General features: G+C 43.1%; 1 protein-coding gene across 2 annotated transcripts in view; it reads left to right on the top strand.

Moving 5' to 3' along the window:
- The first annotated feature begins 9,227 nt into the window (after window positions 1-9,227).
- The window catches only part of spns2 (SPNS lysolipid transporter 2, sphingosine-1-phosphate), a 70,060-nt gene continuing 56,407 nt past the window's right edge, over window positions 9,228-22,880 (top strand). Inside the window, exon 1 of one of the 2 annotated variants that reach the window (XM_084373141.1) lies at window positions 9,228-9,720. In XM_084373141.1, coding sequence (XP_084229267.1) covers window positions 9,489-9,720 — 232 coding nt within the window. In that variant the 5' untranslated portion in view covers window positions 9,228-9,488. The remainder of the gene's footprint in view (window positions 9,721-22,880) is intronic. The other variant, XM_084373142.1, reaches the window with a different exon arrangement.

Genomic DNA, 22,880 nt, shown 5'->3' with positions numbered 1-22,880 from the left:
ATTTGACTGTATTTTTGCACCAAAATGGCCGGTACAAATGTCCCTCAGAAGGATACTTTTCACTTTTCACTTTGTACTTTCTTACTTTTACTTCAGTAAAGAAGTTGAATCAGCACTTCTACTTTTACACAGGTACTGTACTTCTACTTAAGTAAAGAATATGCGTACTTTTGCCACCTCTGGCATTAATTAACACAGGGATTTGGTGATTGTAAATGCAAATAAGCCAGATGCAGCCAAAGAATGAAACTGTAATTGAAGAGAAAACGACAATGTGGAAGAAAGTGTTGTTTTCGGCTTAATTTGAAAAATGTGCGTGACATTTTTAGGTAATCAACAATGTGATGATGATTGCTGTTTGTGTGTGATTTAGTTTTTGATATAAAGCTGCATAGCAGTTCAATCAAGTCATTTCTCACTGTCACTGCAAATGACTGTCGGGAGCAGGGAGTACAAATGTGGACTACAATGAGGATGCAGCCAGATCTGAGGTTTGCCCTATAATGGCATATGCACATTCTGGTCCTATGTATTTAGCATTCCTGTTTCAGAGGTTCGCTGGCCACTGTGCTGGAGAGAGCTGATTCACAGACACGGCCATTGCAATGGGGTAATTACAAAGACCCATGCAGTCTATAAATATGAGCTCCAGCACCACACTGATCTGCTCTCACTGCAGGTCAACCTCAGCCACACAGCAGCTCAAATTTCTCCAATTAGGCACAGCTTGATGTGAGTTTTTCACTTCGCATAAAGAATGCAGTTGGAGGAAAATGATTCAAACTGAGGGCATGATGACATGGGGTCAGACAGTGGAGACGGGCTGGTTTTACCTCACAGACAGACCAACTGAGACTGATGACCAGTGACCAAGAAGTCCAGCTTGGATGGAGCTGTCAGATAAATAATTAAATGAGCAGATAAAAGACGCTGTCTCTGCCCCCTGAACACTATATTTAGTCCCTGCTGTCTGTCTGCCTCCTGCTGCTGCCGCGCTGTACACTATAGCCCCCAGATCACACTTCCAAGGAGCGGAGACATTGGCCCAGATCTATTCAAATCCTCAGCTGCTCTGCTGCCAGACTCTCTGTTGCTTGAGCTTGGGAGTGCATGGCAAAGAGGGGGGCAGTGGTGCAGTAGCTACAGCAGGCTACTGTCAGGGACAGACAGTCCAGAGGTCAGGAGGTCACGACGGATGAGAGAGGGTCAGAATGGCAGAGCCCACACCTCAAGACTGAGCAAAGCCTAGACGGCTCCGGCTCTAAAAACAATATGTGAGGAGAGCGGAAGTGGGGTGGTCCAGCGGCACCAGACTTCAAGGAGGGTGGGATGTCGAAAGTTCCTAACATGTGCTGATGATAACAGCTTAAGACAAATATCTTGCCTAATGTTGCTGCTGTCACAGACAATTGTATTCCTTCAGTCTCCAGTTGGCCACCTGAAAGTATCCTGGCAGTATCATGGCCTCATTCCAGTGAAGTTGACCTAGGCTAATGCTCTCAGTCTGACCTCTCATGAATGAATGAATGGGGTAAGATCTTCCTCAGTCGCTGCTGCTCACTGGCCTGTGTGATATGAGTCCAGTTAGATGCTTCATTGCCTAATTATATGAATTGATTACATGGGTCAAGTAGAAGTTAAGAGAGGGTTAATTTCTCTTCCCAGAATAGAACAATTGCAGAGGATTCAGAAAAGGAGGAGAAAACTGGGTATACAGTGTGATACAACATGAGTGATGACCTAAATAGGGAATGAAAGCATATCAGCGGAGGCCACCTTGTACTGAAATGCAAAGGACTGAAATATGTTAGATGTCAAAATGGACTCATGTCATGTCCACTGAAAAGAGTGAACAACATAAATGCACAGCAGGTTGTTTTTTCCTCAGTTTAACCAAACATCAAGGAGGCCTGTTCACTCTCTGCTTCCGGGTCTTTAATGTACAGTGAACTGGGACACTGGTTCCTTGGCACAGGAAGGGGAAACTTAACGTAAACGTGGCCGATCGAGACTACAATGGAAGAATCACAAACTGTTCCTTGATTGCTTTAATTGGCTAACACTTTGTGTATTTATGTGAATCTAAATTTACTTGATTTCCAGAGGCAACAGAAGTGAAAAGATAGAGTATAAAATAGTTATTTGCATAAAATAAAAACAGCAATCAGATGAAACTTCATCACTGCCAATTACAATTTCAGGAAATGTACACATAGACTTAGTGCAGGGATTAATTATAACTGTTGGAGACCAGAACTACAAGGAGAAACATCTGCATTCAGAAAATAAATTAGACAAAACCAAACAGTTTTACGGGCAGTTCACCTTAATTTATATATATAGTATATATTTAATAATTGAGTAAACACATAGTTTATGTATAAGTCTGCATTTATTCAACTTAATCAGTTATCCAATTTATTCACATGGAAACAAGATGATAGAAAAACTTTGAAAAACTAATGTAATAAAAACACTCAAAGGAAAGGTTCACCTGAAAATTGAAGTTCATTCAAGTTAATTTGGATGGAAATTCAGGTGAAGTTTCATAGTCCACAAAACATTTCTGGAGCATCACAGCAAAGGAGTGTTGCAGCATTCTCCTGAACAACTGAAGTAGATGGGGACCAAACACCAGGAAAAAAAGAGATGAGATTCCAAATTGATTTGAAAAAAAAGTTTTTTACACCCTCGAGCGTAGTCAGGTTAGTGCACCCACTGCAGACAGCTTTTAGCTTAGCAGCTACAGTGAAGATTTTTCAAATCAATTTGGGATCGCTGTATGGATTTAATTATTTGGGTGAACTTTTCCTTTAAACCTGCATATTTATTAGTTTGGATAAATATCACTGAAATCTACTTGATCATCTGATTAATGTTGCTTGATTCCAGTAAAAATATAGTTGCTGGACACACTGTGGGTTCTTGCCAACTTCATGAGTTTAAAAGAGGCAGAGGCATGTTTACCAAAAGTACAGCTGATGGACGCACAGCTGATAGACACGTGTCACTGGGACATTTAAACTTATTGGCAGCCACACCATAGAACGTAGAGAGAGTCGTCCTTATCGTCCCGCAGGCACTGGGCCCAGCGATTAGCAGGTTATCTCCCATCCTGCACTAGAGGCTTGGCCGTGAGCTGAAACAGGAAGGAAGGCCGGGGCAGTGACTCAGTGGCTCCGGGCCACATAACAGAATAATGCGAGAGATAGGTCCGGGTCCACTGTGCCATTCTGCACGATGGAAAAACACACAGGATCCCACAGACATGACCAGCATATCAAGCACATCCCAAAGAAAGAGGAGGGGAGGTGGGGGCTCCACAGAGGGAGACAGGAACAACTGTTTACTGGGGCTCCCTCCTAAGCCCTCCGCGTGAGACCACTGGCTGAGTTGGCCCTCTCCTCTTTTCCTGCATCCTCTTATCCTGGATGTCAGACCGCAGCATTACAAAAACAATTCTTGTCAGTATCATTTGATCATTTTCTGCTCAGCCTGCCAGGCTTGCACTGTTTGCATCATACTTTCCAGATTCAAGCGGAGGGGGTTTTCACACATCAAAGTTATTGGGATGATAGATTTGAAAGTAGTTCTGCAAACAAATGCCATGAGGGGCTTTAGGTTTTGCTTGGCAGAACTTTCTCGTTTGGGGCTGAGTAAAACAATACAGGTCAACTCTGTGCATGCGAATGGATCCAGAACTCAACTCTGATACCCTTGCCATGCCAAACGCCTGCAGAGCAGAGCCAGGCAAGCGCCCAGCCTTGTCCCAGAGGAATGCCAGGATTCAGCTTCCTTTCAGCTTCATTTCAGCCTCATCTTCTGCCTACCTTCCTTTCCGGATTTAGTTTAGCCTTAAACACCGACAAAAAGTTTGATTGTACTTAGGTTAATAGCATATGGTTGTGTGCTTTGGTTTCTACAGTGGATTGTATGATAGAATAAGAATACGCTAGGATGTTTAACACAGCCATTTGTCAGCTACCCAGTTAAAAGTGGAATATGTAAGAATTTAAACATGAATCTGAAAACTATAATATATATCACTGTTTTTGCTGTTTTTGTGAGATAAAATGTTTTTTGAATATGTAGGATTCCTCATTATTTACTATTTTTCATAATCTGAAGATGGTGGGCAGAGGGACACTTTGTACAGGAAGTCAGTCAATTAAGGGAATTTCAGTTCAGCTCTCACTAAACCCAGCACTCAACAGAGACTCCAGTTCTCGGTCTTCTTTTCCCTTCTCCTACCTCTAATGTTATGTTTAGGGAGTAAAGAACATCTCCTCTCGAGCTTCAGTCTGCAGCCAACATTACAGTACATAAACACCAGAAAATGGAGTTCATCTCCTCGCGGATTGCGGCTGTAGTTCTGGATCAGAGCAGACTCAGGCTCTACACCTGACTCTCACCTCCAGAGCTGCCCGGCCCTCCCCACACAACACTCGGCAAACATCTTTTGTTTTGGTAGAGAGACCCTGGGCGGCAGAAATGACATATTGTGCATTTAATTGGGAATAAGAGCCTATTGGGCAATGTCCCCTTTGATTTTCAGCAAAATCAAACTGCACCTGTCGGGGATGCCCCCTCATCACACCCACCTCTCATACACTCACTCTGTACTCATAATAAATCAACAACTCCCCAGCTTTTCTTTCTCAGCCTCACACCTTTGTTTTCTCATTCACAGTGTTTCTTGGTTCACATTTAGAAAATCCCCATCACTCCTCCCTGTGATGTATAGTTGATAGTTGAAAGTCAAACTGTGCACACAATGGGATATTTGAACAATTAGCTGGAGATGTTTTGGCTCCTTTCTGACAGAACACAGATGGCACAGAAGCACTCATCTGCATGCAGGATTGGACCTTTCCCAGCCATTCAGAAACAGATCATTTTCCTTTGCAGGCACACAGTCATCTTACGACAGAAGCTCATCTTATCAAAAGTCATCCCATTGAAAATTCAGTGAGGTGTGAAGGCTTAGCAATATCTCGCATCACACAACAACACAATGTGCAGTGTTATAAGGCGTTGTCACCTAAAGTCATTATTGTATAAGTTAAAACTCTGCAGTCTCTCAGTAGCATTATTACAGATAGTTATAATAAACTCTGTATGGGACCAGAGAAGAACAAAGGCCCTGCAGGAGTTTAAGGCTTTCTATATCTTCTCTAGATTATAATGAAGTTAGGGACAGCGGTGGCTGCAAGAAAAGTACCGAAACCGCTGAAACTGTCAGAACTGAGCCAGTTGCATTGTGTTTATCTTTTCTGATGTTTATTCTGTGGCCGCTAGGAATGCCACAGACAAACATGTCCAATAGCAGGACTCATGCAGCATTACTGCTTCATTCTGCTTCGACTGCTGTGCCCTGAGACCAAGATTGTTTGTGAAACAGAAATCGATTGCAAGTAAAGTTGACTTCATTGCTCTCTGACAACAATTTCACTTCTTAAAATGTAGCTTTTTTTTAAATGTAATTTTCCAGCCACAAATAATTTTGAATGAGAACACTTTGTTGCCAAACTCTTTCAGAACTTTCCCAGACAAAGTGACATTTGGGTCAGAGTGAATGATCAGTTCTCTACTGGGTCTTCTATTCTCATGAGTGATAAATAACTTTTGTAAGCTGCTGCCATCAAAATAATTAGCTATTTTCAGTGTCATCTGCTGAGTGTTTAAACAATAACTGTGTAAACGCCTCCCAAATGTGCGCAGTGATGAGATGGAGATTTATTAGTAGGTGGAGCTCAGACAGATGGTCTGACGGAAAATCATTTGCCCCGATATGTATTAATTTGTGGAGTTTTCGTAAATAACTCTTCCCCAATGTGGGGTTGAGTGTCTGCTGTGGGCTCAAAGTCACAATAGTTATTTCCCAGCAGCCTACTTGCTCAGCAACTCTCCGTGCATGCTGCAAACCACAGATGGTTGAATATCATCCGTTTTGGTTTTTTGGTTGTTAAATCACTAAAACGTGGGGGATTCCTTCATTTTTAGAAAAACGTAATATTAAAATGCAGTTATATAGTTATACATTCTGAATGAAAAATGTCATTCAGAATGAACCTTTGTGATGTCATGTCTGATTTCCTCCCCCACAGGACCAGCTCCGTGGGATTTTAGGACCCCACTGAAACTCTCATTTCTCCTTTCTGCTTGATTGAACAATGGAGTGACATGAGTGTGGTCAAACTCTAATTCCCACCATTTACAATTATGGCATGCACCTAAAAGTGGCTGTGTTCCTGGGGTCCATATTCAAAGCAAATATGTATTATATTTATCATTAAGATGAGGTTACACTGTGTACAGTGATACAGTTACAACATCAACAGCAAACTACATGAAAGCCATAGGCTATAAAAAACATCCACAGAGAATGCAAAATAAATGGGTTGATTACAATTATAATCTCATTTCATTAAAAAAAGCACTTGCACTTCTGAGTGAGCTCACTGTTTGTGGTGGGGAAGCCCAGTGACCAGTGAAATTTGATTCCCACACACTCTGACGGCAGTTCCCGTACACCTGACCACAGCAATGTATTCACAAAAGCAATCAGACTGTTCCTTTATACAGTAACCGTGTTTCCTCTAAACACACTAATTTAACTCAGTCCACAATATGAATGTGCATCTTCAGTTAGTTCTGTTATTTATCGAGTCATGTATACAAGTATCCACCTCACATGGACTTGTTTAGAAACTTCTCACATTACACTGCAAACAAACAACTTGCCCTGTCTCATGCTCTTCAAACAAAACCTGCCACAAAGACATCCCCTTTATATACAGTATATATATAATATATAAAACCATCCACTGAGTAGAATTCATCCTAAATGAAGGACAAGCCTAACAAAGTCTTTCCTCTTATTGGAGACCAGTAAAGTTGCCTTTTTCTATACTTTCTGTACATGTACTGACACATCTTTGACTTTTACTTTAATTGTGCCTCACATAAGGACCTACACTGTAGTTGTTTTCATGATTCAACATGTCCGTAAGCTATACTTAATCTTTCATTAAGCTTTACTCCAACACCTCAATCAACACTCCTAGGCCTCTGTAAGTCAATGTAAATTCCCAGCAAGAAGTCTTGGTGTTGTCTTTCAATCCTGTTTAAAATTTGATGAATAAATAAAAGAAATCGACTCTGTTTTCAGCACTAGCTTCTCCTATCTTAGATCTCTTGCAAAATTAAAATCACTCTTGGCATTTAAGGATTTGGAGACTGTGGTTCATGCTTTCATTTTGTCTCATTTTTTAGTGTTACCATTCTAGTCATTCAGACAGCCTCGGCGCTTGCAGCTGGTTTCGCAATGCAGCAGCAAGACTCCTTACTGGTAGCAAGATGAGAGACTATATCTCCCCTGTACTGGCATTTGAAGTACAACATTGATTTCCACATTATTTTATGTGTTTTAAGGCACTGTATGGACTGCTACCAGGTTATATCTCTGAACTCCTCACCCCCTATTCCAGCTGCAGAGCCCGCAGATGTGCTAATGAATTTGTGCTCCCAGCTGTTGTGGAAGGTCACTAAGAACAGCTATTCAAGTGCTGTACTTCAGTACAATTTTGAGGTACTTTTACTTTAAGTATTTCAATTTTATGCCATGCTATGCTGGGTTAACCTATTACAGTATGCATAGAAGTTAAAATGACCTCTGCCAGTTGTTACATTAGAATGCTGCTTACATGTTAAAGGTCCAGTGTGTAGGATTTGAGGGATCTATCAGCAGAAATATCATATTCTTAGTTATGCTTTTTTGACAATATATGTATTCATTGTCAGTTTTCAGTTGGTTGCAATGTACAACCTCACAGCTAGATGCCACTAAATGTTAATATGATATGCTGCTTATAATAATACAACTCTTAAAGGGACCAAATCATTACTTTTGCTTTGAGGACATTTTGCTCTTAAACAAGTTAAAAGTGGGATCTTGAATGCAGAGACTTTTACTTGTAACAGAATATTCTTATGTAGTTGTACTTTTACTTAAAGGGGCACTTTGCAGTTCAGGAGAATAAATTAAAACTGAGAATTTTAATATTTATAAAACTAGTGAGGTAATAATACAAACTATGTTTTCCATAGGTGAATAAACAAGCCGTTCTCAGAGGAAAATAAGGTCCCAGAACACTGTTTGAAGCTAGAAAGGTGGCAGGGTCCGCCACATATAAACAAAGTAAAACAGTATGAAATTGTGTTGTGCTTTAAGGTCAGTTTGTTGATTCAGTTTATTTAGTCACGATAAAGAAAATAGTTGGTTTATTTAATTTGTTTAGGCATTAAAAAATCAGTCAATGAAGATTTTTCTCTTCTGATTAAAAATTCCTCCTCCAGAACTACATAGTGCTCCTTTAAGTTAAAGCTCTGAGTACTTCTTCCACCACCGGCCCTGAGTTACGATCCGGGAGTGATCAGGCATTTTCTCTTGTAGGCCCTAAACTAATTAAAGCCTTTCTAAAGACCCATCTCCTCTCATCATTCATCATGGAAACATGACTGCTCACGCATTTAATTACTTGTTTTCAGTGCAGTGCTGTTGTGTTTTCATCACTTTATCCAGAATGATTTCTTCTGTGCATTTAGTGATTAACTCAGCTTATTTATGTGTGTTTTTATTTCACTATAGGCAGATAATCTCATAATCTCATCTCTATGTAAAGCACTTTGGTCTTTATTGTTTTTAAATGTGCATCTTTTTTTGGGTTGACCTGACTTTGACCTGATCAGAGACTGTTAAAAAGCCACCATGATAGGGGACCTAAACTAAGACAGTCATGATTTGGGGAGACATAATACTGAACATATAAAAATATACAACAAATCCAGATAGGCTATGTATTTGCTAAAAATATGAGCACACCGGGGGGCTCCAGCAGCTTCCTCTGATGTCTAAATGTGTCTCTGCAACATACTTTACTGACCTACTTCTATTCAGTAGTAATGACAGCGGTATTTCTCTCAGTCAGCATCACAGCAAATGTGATCGATGAATTAAATATATAAATAAATGGAGTCACACCCACCCACCCGTTCTCCTCCACTGTCAGCCCCCCCTCAAATAACAGAGAGGTTTTTCCGACCGCACCACACTCCGGTTGCAATTCCCCGGCATCCGCAGCACAGTATCAGGTGCGGCTCCATCATTCGCTGCAGGGCTTCGGGGGAGGAGGAGTTCTTCCAGCCAGGTCACACCCCCCTGCACTACACAGCGCTGGGTCCCTCAGAAAAAAAAAATACTAAGGAGCGCACTGCCGTCCGTCACCGCACACTGCTACAAAAATATGATGCCGAGAAGAGCCGCTCTTGCGCTCCAACACTTGAGACAACAATTACACTGCGAATAATTTCACCTGAAATCACAGATCACCGCTCCTTCTTCAACTGTTTCCCCTCTGTCTGTCTGTCTCTCTCTCTCTCTGTCCCTCTCTCTTGATTTATCTGCGCTGGATCTTTCGAGACAGAAAATGTGTGTGGAGAGCGATGGGTGCGAGATTGAGGGCTGCAGCAGTTCGGATGAGGTGCGCACGCTGTCGGGCAGCATGAGTCCCGGACTGAAATCCAGCCCGGACCTTCACCCGTGCAAGCCGGGCCAGAAATTCCGCGCCGCGCTGCTCAGATGCCGCTCGCCGGCTGCCGCCGCAGGGATCCTCAGCTTTGGGAACGTCCTCAATTACATGGATAGATACACCGTGGCCGGTAAGACCCGACTCCTCTCTTCCCTCTCTCTAGTAGAAGATTACTATGTGTTCATCTTTATTGGCCGGAGTGATTGCACATGCTTTAATTGCCTGTGAGCAGATGTGTAGAGCTGCCAGCTCACCTCAGCTGAGACGGGCGGAACAATGGGCTTGCCCAAGCGCAGTGGACAATCTGCTACAACCACAAGGCTGTTAGGTGTTGTAGTGTGCGTGCGCGTGTGTGTTGTAGTTAAATCAGACAGCCTCCACGTCCTCGCTATCACCCAAGAGTAATGCTTGACATTACTGATTTCAGCCAAGGTGCTGGTGGATAATTGCAGATCGATCAATTAAGGCGATCAGGTCTCCATCCACGACCCTCACTGCATGCTTTCGCACTGCGCGCGTTTCTCTCTCTCTCTGTGTGTGAGAGATGTCACTGTGGGCTCATCTGTCACACCAACTGCAAAAATGAGAAAGATAGGGAGAAGGAGGGAGCGCATCAGTGTGAAGGATCAGTCATTAGCTCCTGGGAGCGATGTAGTCCAGCGTTTTGTGCGGCGGCAGCAGCAGCAGCAGCAGCAGTGCGCGCTGTGTGATGCTGCGATGGGGCCATGTGCTGTTAATCCTCCTCAAGTGTCCGCATTTGCTCACTATAGCTGAGAGCCAGAGCGTAGTTTGTTAAAGCTGAACACTGTGTACAGATGGGAATCAAGCCTGGAGTGTTGGAGTGTGTGTAAATGTGAAAAGTGCATTTATTTGATATCATTTGATCTAATTGTGGAAGTGAAACATGAATCGGTTGTGACTAGAATGGGAAATTATAAATTAGATGTGCATTATGTAATATTTTCTTCTATATATTGTAAGGCAGAATCAAATGATTAGGATAGTTCAGTTGGTGGTCTCACACAATGTTTCTGTCTGCGTCCTTTGCTGATTTTTATTTCATTTTAATTCATTATCATAGATTCCACATAAAGCAAGAACCTATGATTAACAAAATGTGACACTGACGTGACGAGATCAAAATTTTAACCTCCATTTATATTCACCAATATTTGGTTGCTGGATTTCTCATTCAAGCTGCTTATCAAGGCTCGCACATTGGACTGAGTGGCAGTGAATGGGTTAAAGATATTGCTGCAGCATGGAGAATGGAGGGAAGTGTGTTCTTGAGGATAGTAAGCGCTTCTGTACAAAGAGAGCCGTCCTGGTTAAAGTGCAAGTGTCTATCGTTGCTGTTAATGACTTACTTATGAGAAAATCTGGCTTGCGATTGCATCCTGTTATAACTTCAACCTTTATTTGCCACGCGGCACAATTATTAACCGTAAAGGGACACTGTGCAGTTTTGGAGAGGAAATTCAAACTCAGAATTTTAATATTTACTAAATTAATGAGGTAATAATATCAACTCAGAAACATTTGTTTTCCATAAGTGAATAAACAAGCTAAAATAAGGTCCCCAGAACTCTGTTTGAAGCTAGAAAGGTGGCAGGGTCCGCTCTTTGAAAACAAAGAGAGTATGTTCACACAGAATCAATCTGTCAATGAAGATCTTTCTCTTCTGATTCAAATTTCTTCACCAAAACACCCTGGTGCCCCTTTAAGATTTACTCAAAAAATCTCAAAAAATGTGTGTGACTTCACTGTGTAGCCCCTGGCACAAAGCAGGAATGGGCTAATCCAAACAGAACAATGTGTACACTTAAGTAGCCACATGCCTCTGGCTCATCATCCTGAAGGCTTCAGGTCCAGTCTGTCAACTGTGAAGCCTCGGAGCGCCTGAATGGTCATTACAGCGAGGAGGCTTTAGCAGCTCGACCCTGCTGCCACACCAAGAATGCGTTGATGTGCCGTATCTAATCTTAACATCTTCAAGCACCGCTCAGTCACAGCAGATAGACTGAAGAGCTACATCTTCTTCCTCACTCATGGATGAGTCAATCTCCCTCTTGCAGTACAGTAGAGATTTGTACTCCTCACACCTCCTCGTGCTTTGATCAGAGGAAACCCCTCATTAAGAGGCTCCAAAACAACTCCATTCTCCTCCGTCCTCTCCGTCATGATCCTGTCACTGCCGTCTCTGAGTTGCAAGGCAGAGAATCCCTCGCCGGACCTGGGAGCCGCGCTTGTGCTGTGACAGGAGGACGAGTGAGTGAGGAGGGATGAGGAGAAAGTGGGAAAGGGAGGGAGGAGGGGGCTTCGTTGCAGCATCTCGGGCTAGCCCTCGTGGGGTGTGCTCATGTGGTGCAGAGGGGTCCCTTTCCGTTCCCATCGCTGCCACCTAAACGCTGCTGGACTGTTTTGCATTATGCATGGGCAGCATGTGCACGGGATCCTCACACAGAATGAGGACCAGCGACCACTGACAGCACTAATACATACAGTATATGAAGCATGAGCTGATCTGTTCTCCCTCCTGCTTCCATCTATCTCCTCTCCTCTCCTCTCCTCTCCTCTCCTTTCCTCTCCTCTCCTCTCCTCTCCTCTCCTCTCCCCTCCTCTCCTCTCCTCTCCTCTCCTCTCCTCTCCCCTCCTCTCCTCTCCTCTCCTCTCCTCTCCCCTCCTCTCCTCTCCTCTCCTCTCCTCTCCTCTCCTCTCCTCTCCTGCTGGGTGAGCTATATTGCAGTAGTAATTAGGTGGTGTGAGCAGCATCTGTGTTGGTTGCAGAGCATTTTCTCCAAGTGTGTGTGTGTGTGTGTGTGTGTGTGTGTGTGTGTGGAGGGGGGTGTAACATAGAGCAGTATGATAAATCAGTATAGTACTGATGATGTGCTGTTGATGCAGTTTGTTTCTTGTAAAAATGGGACATTTAGCTTAAATTTAGTGTTTTCCTTATGTAATTCTGAGCTCACGACATTGTTCCAAGTGAGATCAACCACCTCCTTCAGCTTTCTCGCTCTCATTCAGTAGCAGGTACCCAAAGCGCATCCCAACTCATAGATCTTAATGTCAATTAAGCAAGCATGAGCGCACACCCACAGAAAACACACAGTGAATGAGAGAGGGGAGTAGTGAGGGGAGGGGCCGGGCTGCTGCAGTGGCAGGCAGGCAGTCAGGGAGGGAAGTGGACGCAGAATGCAGGCAGCGCTGAGCCCGAGCACTGCCCGACGTCAAAAGGTCTTTGTACCAACGGCCATTACTGTAGTGTGTGTGGATCACTAAAGCATTGTCACCGAGACAGAGGGCGACCATTCCAGACACCGGGGCTATTCTGCTCCACAACAATGATGGGAAAATTGCACCCAGCAACACACAGCAGCCCGGTCAAAGACTTAGATCTTTCTGTTAATTCCCAGTGTCAGAGGTGAAGCCACACACACACAGACACACGTAAACAAAACACCACATAATCACAAACTTTTATGATTCCAGCACTTGACTCATCCAAGATGATGGTTAGAGCCACAAAAGAAGGGAGAAGTCACAATAGAGCTTGTTTTGCTCTGGCTTTGATAGATGTGCTGCCAATTTGTTTTTTACAAGACTTGAATATTTAATACCAGTTTGGGAGGAGGGACGGCTTCAGAACAAAGTAATTGTACAGGACTTGAGACTCAAGCTGCTGCCTGGCATGTTTGTGATCTCAGTGTGGCATTAGACTGAGCAAAAAATTGTCAACCACTGAGACACTTTCAGTCTGGGAAAGAAATTCACTGTAATACAAGCAAACTAATACATGAACTTTTCAACTTTTCCATGATGCACGGAGAATATCTGTTTCACTCTTGTCATGCGGTGTGTTCGGCTGGGGATCATCAAAAGGCCACATTTCTGCAATTTCAATTTTCTGTGTTGTAGAACTGGCAAAGAGACCGTGATCTGTTTTTTGTCAAGCACACTTATGCACCAAGCGTAAGTGTGAACAGGCACAAAGGAGACCAGTATTGAGTTTAAAGGGTGCTGAACAGGAGGAGGGTGTGACGGACAGCAGTAAGTGACTCGTACTTTAGGCTCAGCTGTTCAGCTGATGGGTCAGACCTGACCTGGAGGGCTCCTTCAGAAGCCTGCGCTTGTTTTTACGACTGTCTGCAATGCAGACGGGGCAGAAATGGGGCAATGTCTGAGGGTGTCCGGATGAGGTATGCAGGGGAGTGAGATGGAGACAAGATTGGAGTGGAGGCCGGAGCGGAGCTGGATGAGTTACGATGCCCCTTTTGGGTCACTTGTGTGTTGCCTTTGGAAGCAGCCATTTAATCCACATCCACTTATATTCCATTTGCTTTTTAGAGTGCATAAGAGCTCTGAGATTTAGAGGGCCACTATGTTTAATTTAATTTGAGGTGGCTTTGAAACCTTAAATCCTGTTGTTGGTCCCTCTGTAGTCCCACAGCAGACAGTCCAAGCTCCTTGACAGATTATCATAAAGAAGGGATTAAGTGTTTTTTTTTTTCTTTCAGAGAATATGAGGTTATGTGTGGCAGACACTCAGCACTTAAAGTTATTTGCTTTGTAAGTAAGTAAACCCTGGTGTGTGTTAACTCTAGCCACCCCCCGTGTGCACCCAGAATCACCCACCTCTCAGCCAGCGGAGGGGCAGTTTGGGGGGTACAGTCTGCAGCCTAATCTGTACTGATCAGAAAATGTTGGGGAGCTGCAGATTAGCTCTTCCTCCGGGCACCTTAAGCTGAGTCGTCGCCGTCAAGCTGTCATTCCAGGAATACCCCAAAACAGGGTCGCATCCCATTGGACAAGTGCAGGACCCTTGCATGTGAACTTTTGGCATCTCGCATTCAGACACAGATGACCGTGGGGTCATAATCCTCTTAAGGCAAGCTCTTTGTCACACTGTAGGAAAGATGGACCAATCTATCCAGTCTGACAGGCTATGCAGATTAATTCCTCATAGTTCTGTCCAGTTCCTTTGTGGCTACTCATTATCACTGTCCACAAAGCCTGGGGCATTCCTCTGCATTAGCATTTCCTCGTAGGGGAAACGATGAGCTTTTTTTCTGTCTTCTTTGTGTTTTCCTGTCAGTTGTCACAACCTAAAGCGTGGAAGTTCACAAAATGCGTGAAAGTGCAACACTTTCAGTTCCACATAGGCTGCAAGAGAAGAGAAGTGAAGATAGAAGATAGCGGAGGTAGCTGTCAGGGGGATTCGGGGATAAATCAAATTCTACGCGAGTGTAAAGTAGATTACCGTGTTGAATGTTGAAATTCCCTGTGACATTTTTCTGGTGGAAGCAAGTCGCTGCTGATCTTCTCCGTAACATGAAGCGTTGCAGTGGAATATATCAGGATTAGACATACAGGAAGTGTCTCCTCACCACCCCGACTGTGTGAGAGGCTGTGTGGGCCACGCTCGAGTTGCTCTGGGGTTTAGCGTGGGGTTGTTTCACCCTTCACTCTTCTCCCTATTTCGCCCTCTCTTGTTTTATAGCGCTCACATTAAAGGTCCCCAAACAACAGCCGAGCCATTAAAAAGATGGAAGGGCCTCTGGTAATTTACTTTATAGGGTTGCTGCCTTTTTCTTACCACGCCTTTTCCATCTGATGTCGAGCTGTTTTGAATTAGACGAACGACACTGTACAATATGAAATGTCTCTTTGAAAGGCAGCATCATCACTTCTGCACTCTTTTTAACACATCTTTCAAAATCTGTTGAACGCGAAATATTGACACTACTCAACAGATGTTACATGGAGTCATTAACAATTACATGATATGTGACCAAGTGGACTTTTCCAGACCGGTTTCCCACAGATATCCCACTGATCCCTTTACGTCTCTATCCTGGCGTGCCAGTTCCACTGCTGTGAGAAAACAGTCTGTGTGTTCTTTAGGCTCCGATTTAGCCGACGTCTGTAATAGTAACCGGTGGAATTAGACGGAGCTCCTTCCTCTGCCAGTGCAGGCCCTTTCATGTGGCTACTCCAGATTTTACCATCACGCAGACACACTTCCCTCGCAGCAGCTCTCACCCCGTGACCCCCCCGGGCCATGAACGCACCGTTTCGTGGCCCCCGCTGATGGTCACTTCCTTGACTCTTCTCCTCTGTACAGCTGTTGTTTTGGCATCACCCCAACCTTGCATCCTACATCACTCATCACAGGAATGACGAGGCCATTACATGTGCTGCATTCTGGAGAGGTTATTTATACTCATGCTATAGGCCAGAGGTTTTCTAACTGTGAGTAGGAGAGGAGGAGCAGACAGAGAGATGTGAGTGAGGTGAGAGGGACAGGTGTTCTTTAAAGAACAGGAATCTAGTTATTGTATATTGTAGGGCTGTACCCAATGTTCTGTTGAGGTTTTTGAATGAAGTCCTTTGCATGTAAAAGGTCTTGAAAGTTAAAAAGCCCACACCAGCTGGAGATACTCTTTTACACAATTTATGCCTAGCGGCTACTATAGTTTTGCATCTCATTGATTTTGCAGGGTTTTATCCACAAAGAAAGATATTCAGTTAACTGTCATGGAGAAGTAAAAAAAACAGGAAATATTCACATTTAAGAAGCTGGAATTTTATTTCTTAAAAACCACCTCAAAGGTATGAATCGATGATCCACTCACCAACACGGTCAGCAGTTGGAGGTGCGGCAGAAACATAGCTTGCTGAGGTAATTAAGGTACTTAAAACCCTTAGTGCATAATTGCCGCAATTTGCATCTAATATTGTGCTTCTGTCTGTCATTACTCAGCCAGCTGTCTGTATTCTGTCTAAGGGTGTCAGACTTTAACCCCGCCCCCCACATGTTCTTGCAGAACAAAGCCTCACATGTCATTAACAAAATCCAATATCAGGCCAGAATCTGAGTGGCAATTTCAACATACAGTGTCTTTCCTTATCATTTAACTCTTAACAGGCTCTTATCTTTAACTTCCAGCAGCTTGATGAGTCAACTCGTAAAAGACAACAGTGCTTGCTCAAGCCGCCTGTTGATCTTTGACATGTGAAGGTGAGCGGTAGCCTGATAATCACTGACCTCTCCTTTGTCATCAGAGGAGTGTGTGTGGACACAAGGATGGGGCGCTCGTATTTCCTTTGGTGTCCGTCCTCCACCTACAAGTTTGCTTTAAGATTACAACCCCGAGATAAACACAGCGTTCGCTCAGTCCAGTTAGGAGCATCTAAGACATGTCGGAGTGACAGCGAGGTGAATCATGAGCAGAAGCAGAAGGACCCTCCCAAAGAGCCATTCGCAGTTTGCCCCCATGTTAAATACACACCCCGCCCTTCCTGTCTCATTATGGAAGAAGATTGGAGTGTTTACCTGAAGAAAGAGCTGAAAATCGTGTCTTCACGTAGGAGACGGCAAGATTGCAGGAAGGAAGGGGGAGATTTGGGATGTGTTGAGCACTTTGCTGTGTTTGACACGCTGTCAAATAAGAGCTCATCCTCGCTTAAGAAATGTTGATAGGAAAAACATTTGCTTTCCTCCCTCCCTGCATTCCGTCTCCTCTGATTATCACAGCAAATTATAACAGGGGATGGTTAAGATGCAGTTAAAATGAAAATGCATAGGTTTTCAGATCCAGTCTGCATTATATGGTTAAAGAAAAGCAAAAAACATAATGCATTTGTTTTGACAGATGTAACAACAGTGATATGATTTGCTCATTTAGGGTCAAAACAACAATATTATTGTGCTTTATTCTCCAGTTGAACAGTAAAAAACACATTTTTTTAGTGAGGCAACTGACTTTTTCACTTCTCAGACTACACTGTGCATTTCCCTTTCCTCCAGCCACCCCAAACACGCTGTGACATTCTCATCCGTTTCAACACACACACCAGGAGACATTTTCCAAAAAAAAAAAAGGAGAACAAAACAAAGCAACAAAAACAAGTGAAATGTCTGTGTTGTGAAGGTCATGCCCAAATGTTCCCCCGAGCCCTATGCTTTGGCTGAGACCACTGATACATGAAGAAATGGAAATAGAAGAATCCATTTCTCACACACACACTCACGGACGCTGAATATTGATCAACAGAACAGCCGCTTGGAATTGGTGACAAGTGATGAAACCGTAATGTCCTGAGACACCCAGAAATTGGATTTTTCTCGGACACATTAACAAGTTGTTCTTGAGAGGATTGGACTTTAATATTGACCCGCCTGCAGCAGGAGTCACAAGCAGCAGTCGTGAAAGGCGACCTGCAGCTAGCAGGGATATTAGCTCACAGCCGCTGGAAGCCCTCACAGCTGCTAGAATAATATTTACAGTGCTTATTTACAGCAGCCGTGTGTTTGAAAAGCCTTCCTTCTTTGGGAGAAATTTAATCTGTTCCCCCCATTTACATGTGATGGAGTAAATAACGGAGCCCGGTGGAGGGATTATGCAATCGTTTATATCCACCAATCACGCCCAGGATACGTTCTTGGTTGTGTGCGTTTGTTTCATGTGCGTCCCCTCACATGTTTCATCGGCTCTTTTTTTGATTTCATTTGTGGATATCTGTCATGTTGTCAGAGCGAGATGAGATTGCAGGAGGATTTTCATTACTGTGTTTGGTGTATGCGTTACCGTGTTTGTGGGAAGAACCAGGGGTTGAATGAGGGCACTGACCTCTGTCAAAGACTTGCTGTTAATGCCTTGGGTCAGAGGTGGATACATACACACACACACACACACACACACCCACACACACACACACACACCCACACAGCATGCACACACAGCATGCACAGCCCTTAGTTTGTTTTTCTGCTGGAAAAGTTCACACTTAGGATTGAATTCCTCTGAGAATGTGCAATTGGTTTTGTGTTTCCAAGACGTCGGTGATGTCACAGAGACAACAAATGTACAGGTATTGAAGGGGAACTCCACCAATTTTACACATTAAAGTGTGTTTACAGGTCTTTTGGAGTACTACTGTGTATGTGAAAAAAGTAGTATAAAGCCTTTTGTGGCTCCAGAGGAAGATGCATGTAATCTGATAAATTCAGAGATGTCACTCAGTGCTCATGTTGCATTGTGGGTGATATAGGTGCCAGGTTTTGAAAAGAAGTCCACTGGACTTATTGCATTCCCAAAACATTGTTGGATTCTTCTTACTTTTCCGAGCCTGGTGCCTACATTACCCACAGTGCAACTTAGCTACTGACTGTTATTACTGGAGGCAATTTATCAGATTACATACAGCTTCTTCTGAAGCCACAAAACTCTTTATACTACGTTTTTCACATATGCATTAGTACTCCTAAAGACCTGTAAACACACTTTAATGTGTAAAATTAGTGGAATTACCCTTTAAAGTCAATGTTGGGCTATAATCTGGCAGAAACATGTTATCTTTTCCAATCAGTCCAGCCTCTCATTTAAATTCTGGCTGATTTTGCACTGCACATCATCGATCAGCAGGAAAATAGACACGCACATCTGTTGTGTTTTTCTGTGGGAGAATTTGCGTCTGAGACAATGACAGCCTGAGTGTTTCTGTTTGTTTCTGCAGTGCACTTGTACACCAGAATGCTTGGTTACACCTCACTGCCCAGGGAGGGTTATTACAGCCTTGTTTTGATTCTTCAGCACCATAAATGTTTACTTGTCCATGTTTAAATAGATAAATCTGCAGGCAGCCTGTCACCACAACCACTTCGGAAATGATTACATTTTGATTGCATGTATTTATATCGCTAAAAACATTATACATCGGGCTGAATCTGTTACTCAATATGGTAGTTGTGGCATGATGGTGCTTTTTTCTACACGACCTAGATGTTCAGCGATGTTTAGGTGACTGCAGCAGCTCATGTTGTCATTCTGGTTGTTGATGGAACTATCTGGGCTTCATGCGCATATTTCTAAGTGTAATTGGCTGACTGATGAGTGTGCATAAGGCCTGAGGCTGTGTGCTGTAGGTATGTGGGCTGTTCTTTAATAAAGCAGGCCTGGTATGTGGAGGAAGTCAGAGATGAACTCACAAGATGCCTCGGTGTGTTTTCCCACGCTAAGAAGAACTGAAACTCACCTCACGATTAAGAAATACGACCGTAAAGTTATCGAGTTCACTTTTTGGAACGGGGTTGCATATTTTTTTATCATGTAAAACGAGTTCAAACACACTGTCAGCTAAATCAAATTGTGTTTAATAATCATTTCCCTCTTGAGGCCCTTTGAGATTCACACCGGCCTCTGAGGTCATTTCTCATAAGTTTGTTCAAAAAAGACATATTTGGGTTTCTCAGAGTGTTTGATGAAACAGCAGAGGAGGTAATGAGATGCATATCTAATTCATGAGACAATGAAAGATGAACCCGACGGCCTCAACTAAACTGTCCTCCCATAAGCGGGATGAAATTGGGTTGAAAATGAGTGGCTTCCCCCCTAGATGCAGACTCAGTGTGAGAGTGGCATCAGCCGGATTGGTTTTGAGTGGTAATGTGTGTACAGCTGTAGAGCGGTCACCTTGACAGCATCTCAGAAGGAAAATGCTTTTATATGTCTGATTGGTCTTCCCTCCGGCTGTAGATGTGACGGGAACACAAACATGTGAGACATTCATATTTATACATTATAAACTCCCTTGAGTCCTTATAGCATTAGCTGTTAAGTTACACACATTGCAATACACAGTATTATATACCATTTTATGTACGAGTGACAGATACATCCCATGAGTTACAGCCCAAATGGGGTAGTTGTGGCCGCTGTGGAGAATTGTGGTTGATGTGTGGGAGCAGAAACAAAGTCATTTTTGACAGATGTTATCACTGTGTACATAAAGGCTAAATATGGCAGAGTGCCTTTCCTTGATTCATTAGTTATACTTAGCCTCTGCACCAACCAGACGCGCAGCCTCGCAAACAAAATGGACGCTAAATTGCATGGCAGAGATGTGGCGATATCTCAGTGCCAGAATCAATAAAACCCGGGCCACATTTATTACACACTGACTGACTGTTGATGGGATCTCAGTGGTCCATGGCAGTATTATAGTAGATAAGCCCCAAGAGAAGGGCTGCAACTAATGGTTGTTTTCTTTGTCAATTAATCTGTTGATTATTTTCTTGATTAACCGTTTTCATTGTTTGGTCCTTTTAAATGTGAAAATATTTACGGATGACGGATGTAAAAAATACATTCATACATACATACATACATACACACACACATATATATATATATGTACATATAGCCATATGGGACCAGCTGGGCCCCCACAGCCCCTGAATTCTCCATTTTGTGAAGCCTAAGCACTGTGATTACCCAGAGAAGATGCTGCACTGAAGCAGTTTGATGCTAAATTGAGCTGAAAATACAAATCTTCACCAATATTCTTCTCTTCTTCATCATGGCTTTGGGTCACGTTGCACCATCTCTTTTGGAGAAACCGCGCCGAGGTCTAGACAGTGCGTTTGACAGCCTGTGGACATTTTATCGTCAAGCTTTGCAGCTCACGCTGTGACTGAATCAAGGAGAAGTCAGACGAAGAAGATGAGTCAGTTGTCAAGCTGAGAGCACAGGAAAATATTCTTTTAACAGTAGATAGGTAGGTATCAAGTATTTAAATGAAAATAGCAGGATTTTTCGAGCATGCTGCTTTACAGTACCTTTTGGATAATTAAAGTGTCATTCGGTAAGATCATGTTAGAAAGCCAGTCTTGACTGTAGATACAGTTTATGATAATATTGCAGCATAATGTTTCAGTTCCCCCCATAGTGGATTCCCCACATCTGCGTAAAACCACGGAGAGAGCAGGAAAGAAAGTGAGAGAGTTGAAATGAAATCTCATTAAAAAACACTACATAATGACTTTAATCCTCCACACTGTTATGTAAAACAGCGCTGGGATTACTGACAGGATTTTTCAAATTCACATGTGTTGACACTGGCACACACACACACACACACACACACACACACACACACACACATATTGATGTAACCCTACATTTCCATAATTAAAAAGAGCGCAGGATGATTTTTATGGTGTGTCTCTGGAAGAATTTTCGGTGCGGCAGTGGTGGCCAGTCAGGTGGTCTGTCAGTTGGTAGGTCTCTTTGGTCCAAACTGAAATATCTCAGCAACTATTTGAGGGACTGCCAAGAAATTCATGTTCCCCTGAGGATGATTAAACGTGGGAATCCCCTCACTTTTATTTGGTGCCTCCAGTAACGCAAAGTTTTGACTAATCCAGCTGAATATTTCTACCTTTAAAAGAAAGCTTGGCACAAATTGTGGTACAGACTTTCATGTTTCCCAGAGGATGAACCGCAAATAACTTTGGTGATTCCATCATTTTTCCTCTTGCGCCACCCTCTGTTCAAAATTTCACTTTGTTTAATACTTTGTTTTGTGAGAAAATACCTGAAGAAATCGAGGGATTATTCTTCACCTACATATGTTATATCTTCTGTGCAAACTGGCAAATGTAGCATGTAAACAAACAAAACGTAGTAAACAAAATATGCAAAACGTCAGCATGTCAGCAGGCTGACATTTGCATTTATTTCAAAGCAGTGCTTTGTACAGGCTCACAGAGCTGCTCGCGTGGCTGCAGACTCTTTGTCTTATTGTGTGTTTGAGAGATTTCATGGCTTTTGGCCTCTTGGTTAATCATTCCGACTGTCTTGAGAGATCTTCCTTTCAAATATTAGTATTTGTTGTCTGGAAGGCATAGTGCCATTATCGATATTTCTTTTATTTTTATGGATTGAGGCTGTTTTCCAAGATGATGTTGAAATGGTTCAAGACTCAGCCAAATTGAATTTATACCTCAGGGCATTTTTTTTGTGGCTTTTTTAAAAGGGACACTGTCCATATCCCTTGTCTTTGAAATAAAACCGGACAGCGTTTGAGCCTCTCTCAGTGATTTTCTACGGCTAACGTGGCTCCTTTTCAAAATTCCACATAAATAACCCTCCTCCGGGTCCACATTCAAGGTTGAGTTCAACTGCTGTTCAGTATTCCTGAGAGACGATGGTGTGAATGAGTGCAGCACGCGGAGTTCCCCTGGCAGTCAGACAGTCTCATCCCAGCTCAAATACCTTTGCTTCGCTTCACCGCATCTCCGTCCAATACATCTAATGCATTATCTCATACGAACAAGTGGCCCAGCGCTGGATGTATTATTGATGAGCTATAGGTTTAGTCTGCTCCCTTGATGCTTCACTATGCGTCTCTCCACTACCATCAAATATTTAGCACGCACCGGCTGGGACTAATGCACCGCGGCCCTTGAGCTGAATTCAAGCTTTTGATTAGTGAAAGAAAATTAGG

This window comes from Pagrus pagrus, assembly GCF_965226575.1.
Source record: "Pagrus pagrus genome assembly, chromosome: 14".
Classification (NCBI taxonomy): Eukaryota; Metazoa; Chordata; class Actinopteri; order Spariformes; family Sparidae; genus Pagrus; species Pagrus pagrus.
This window is presented reverse-complemented; position numbering and strand designations above follow the sequence as displayed.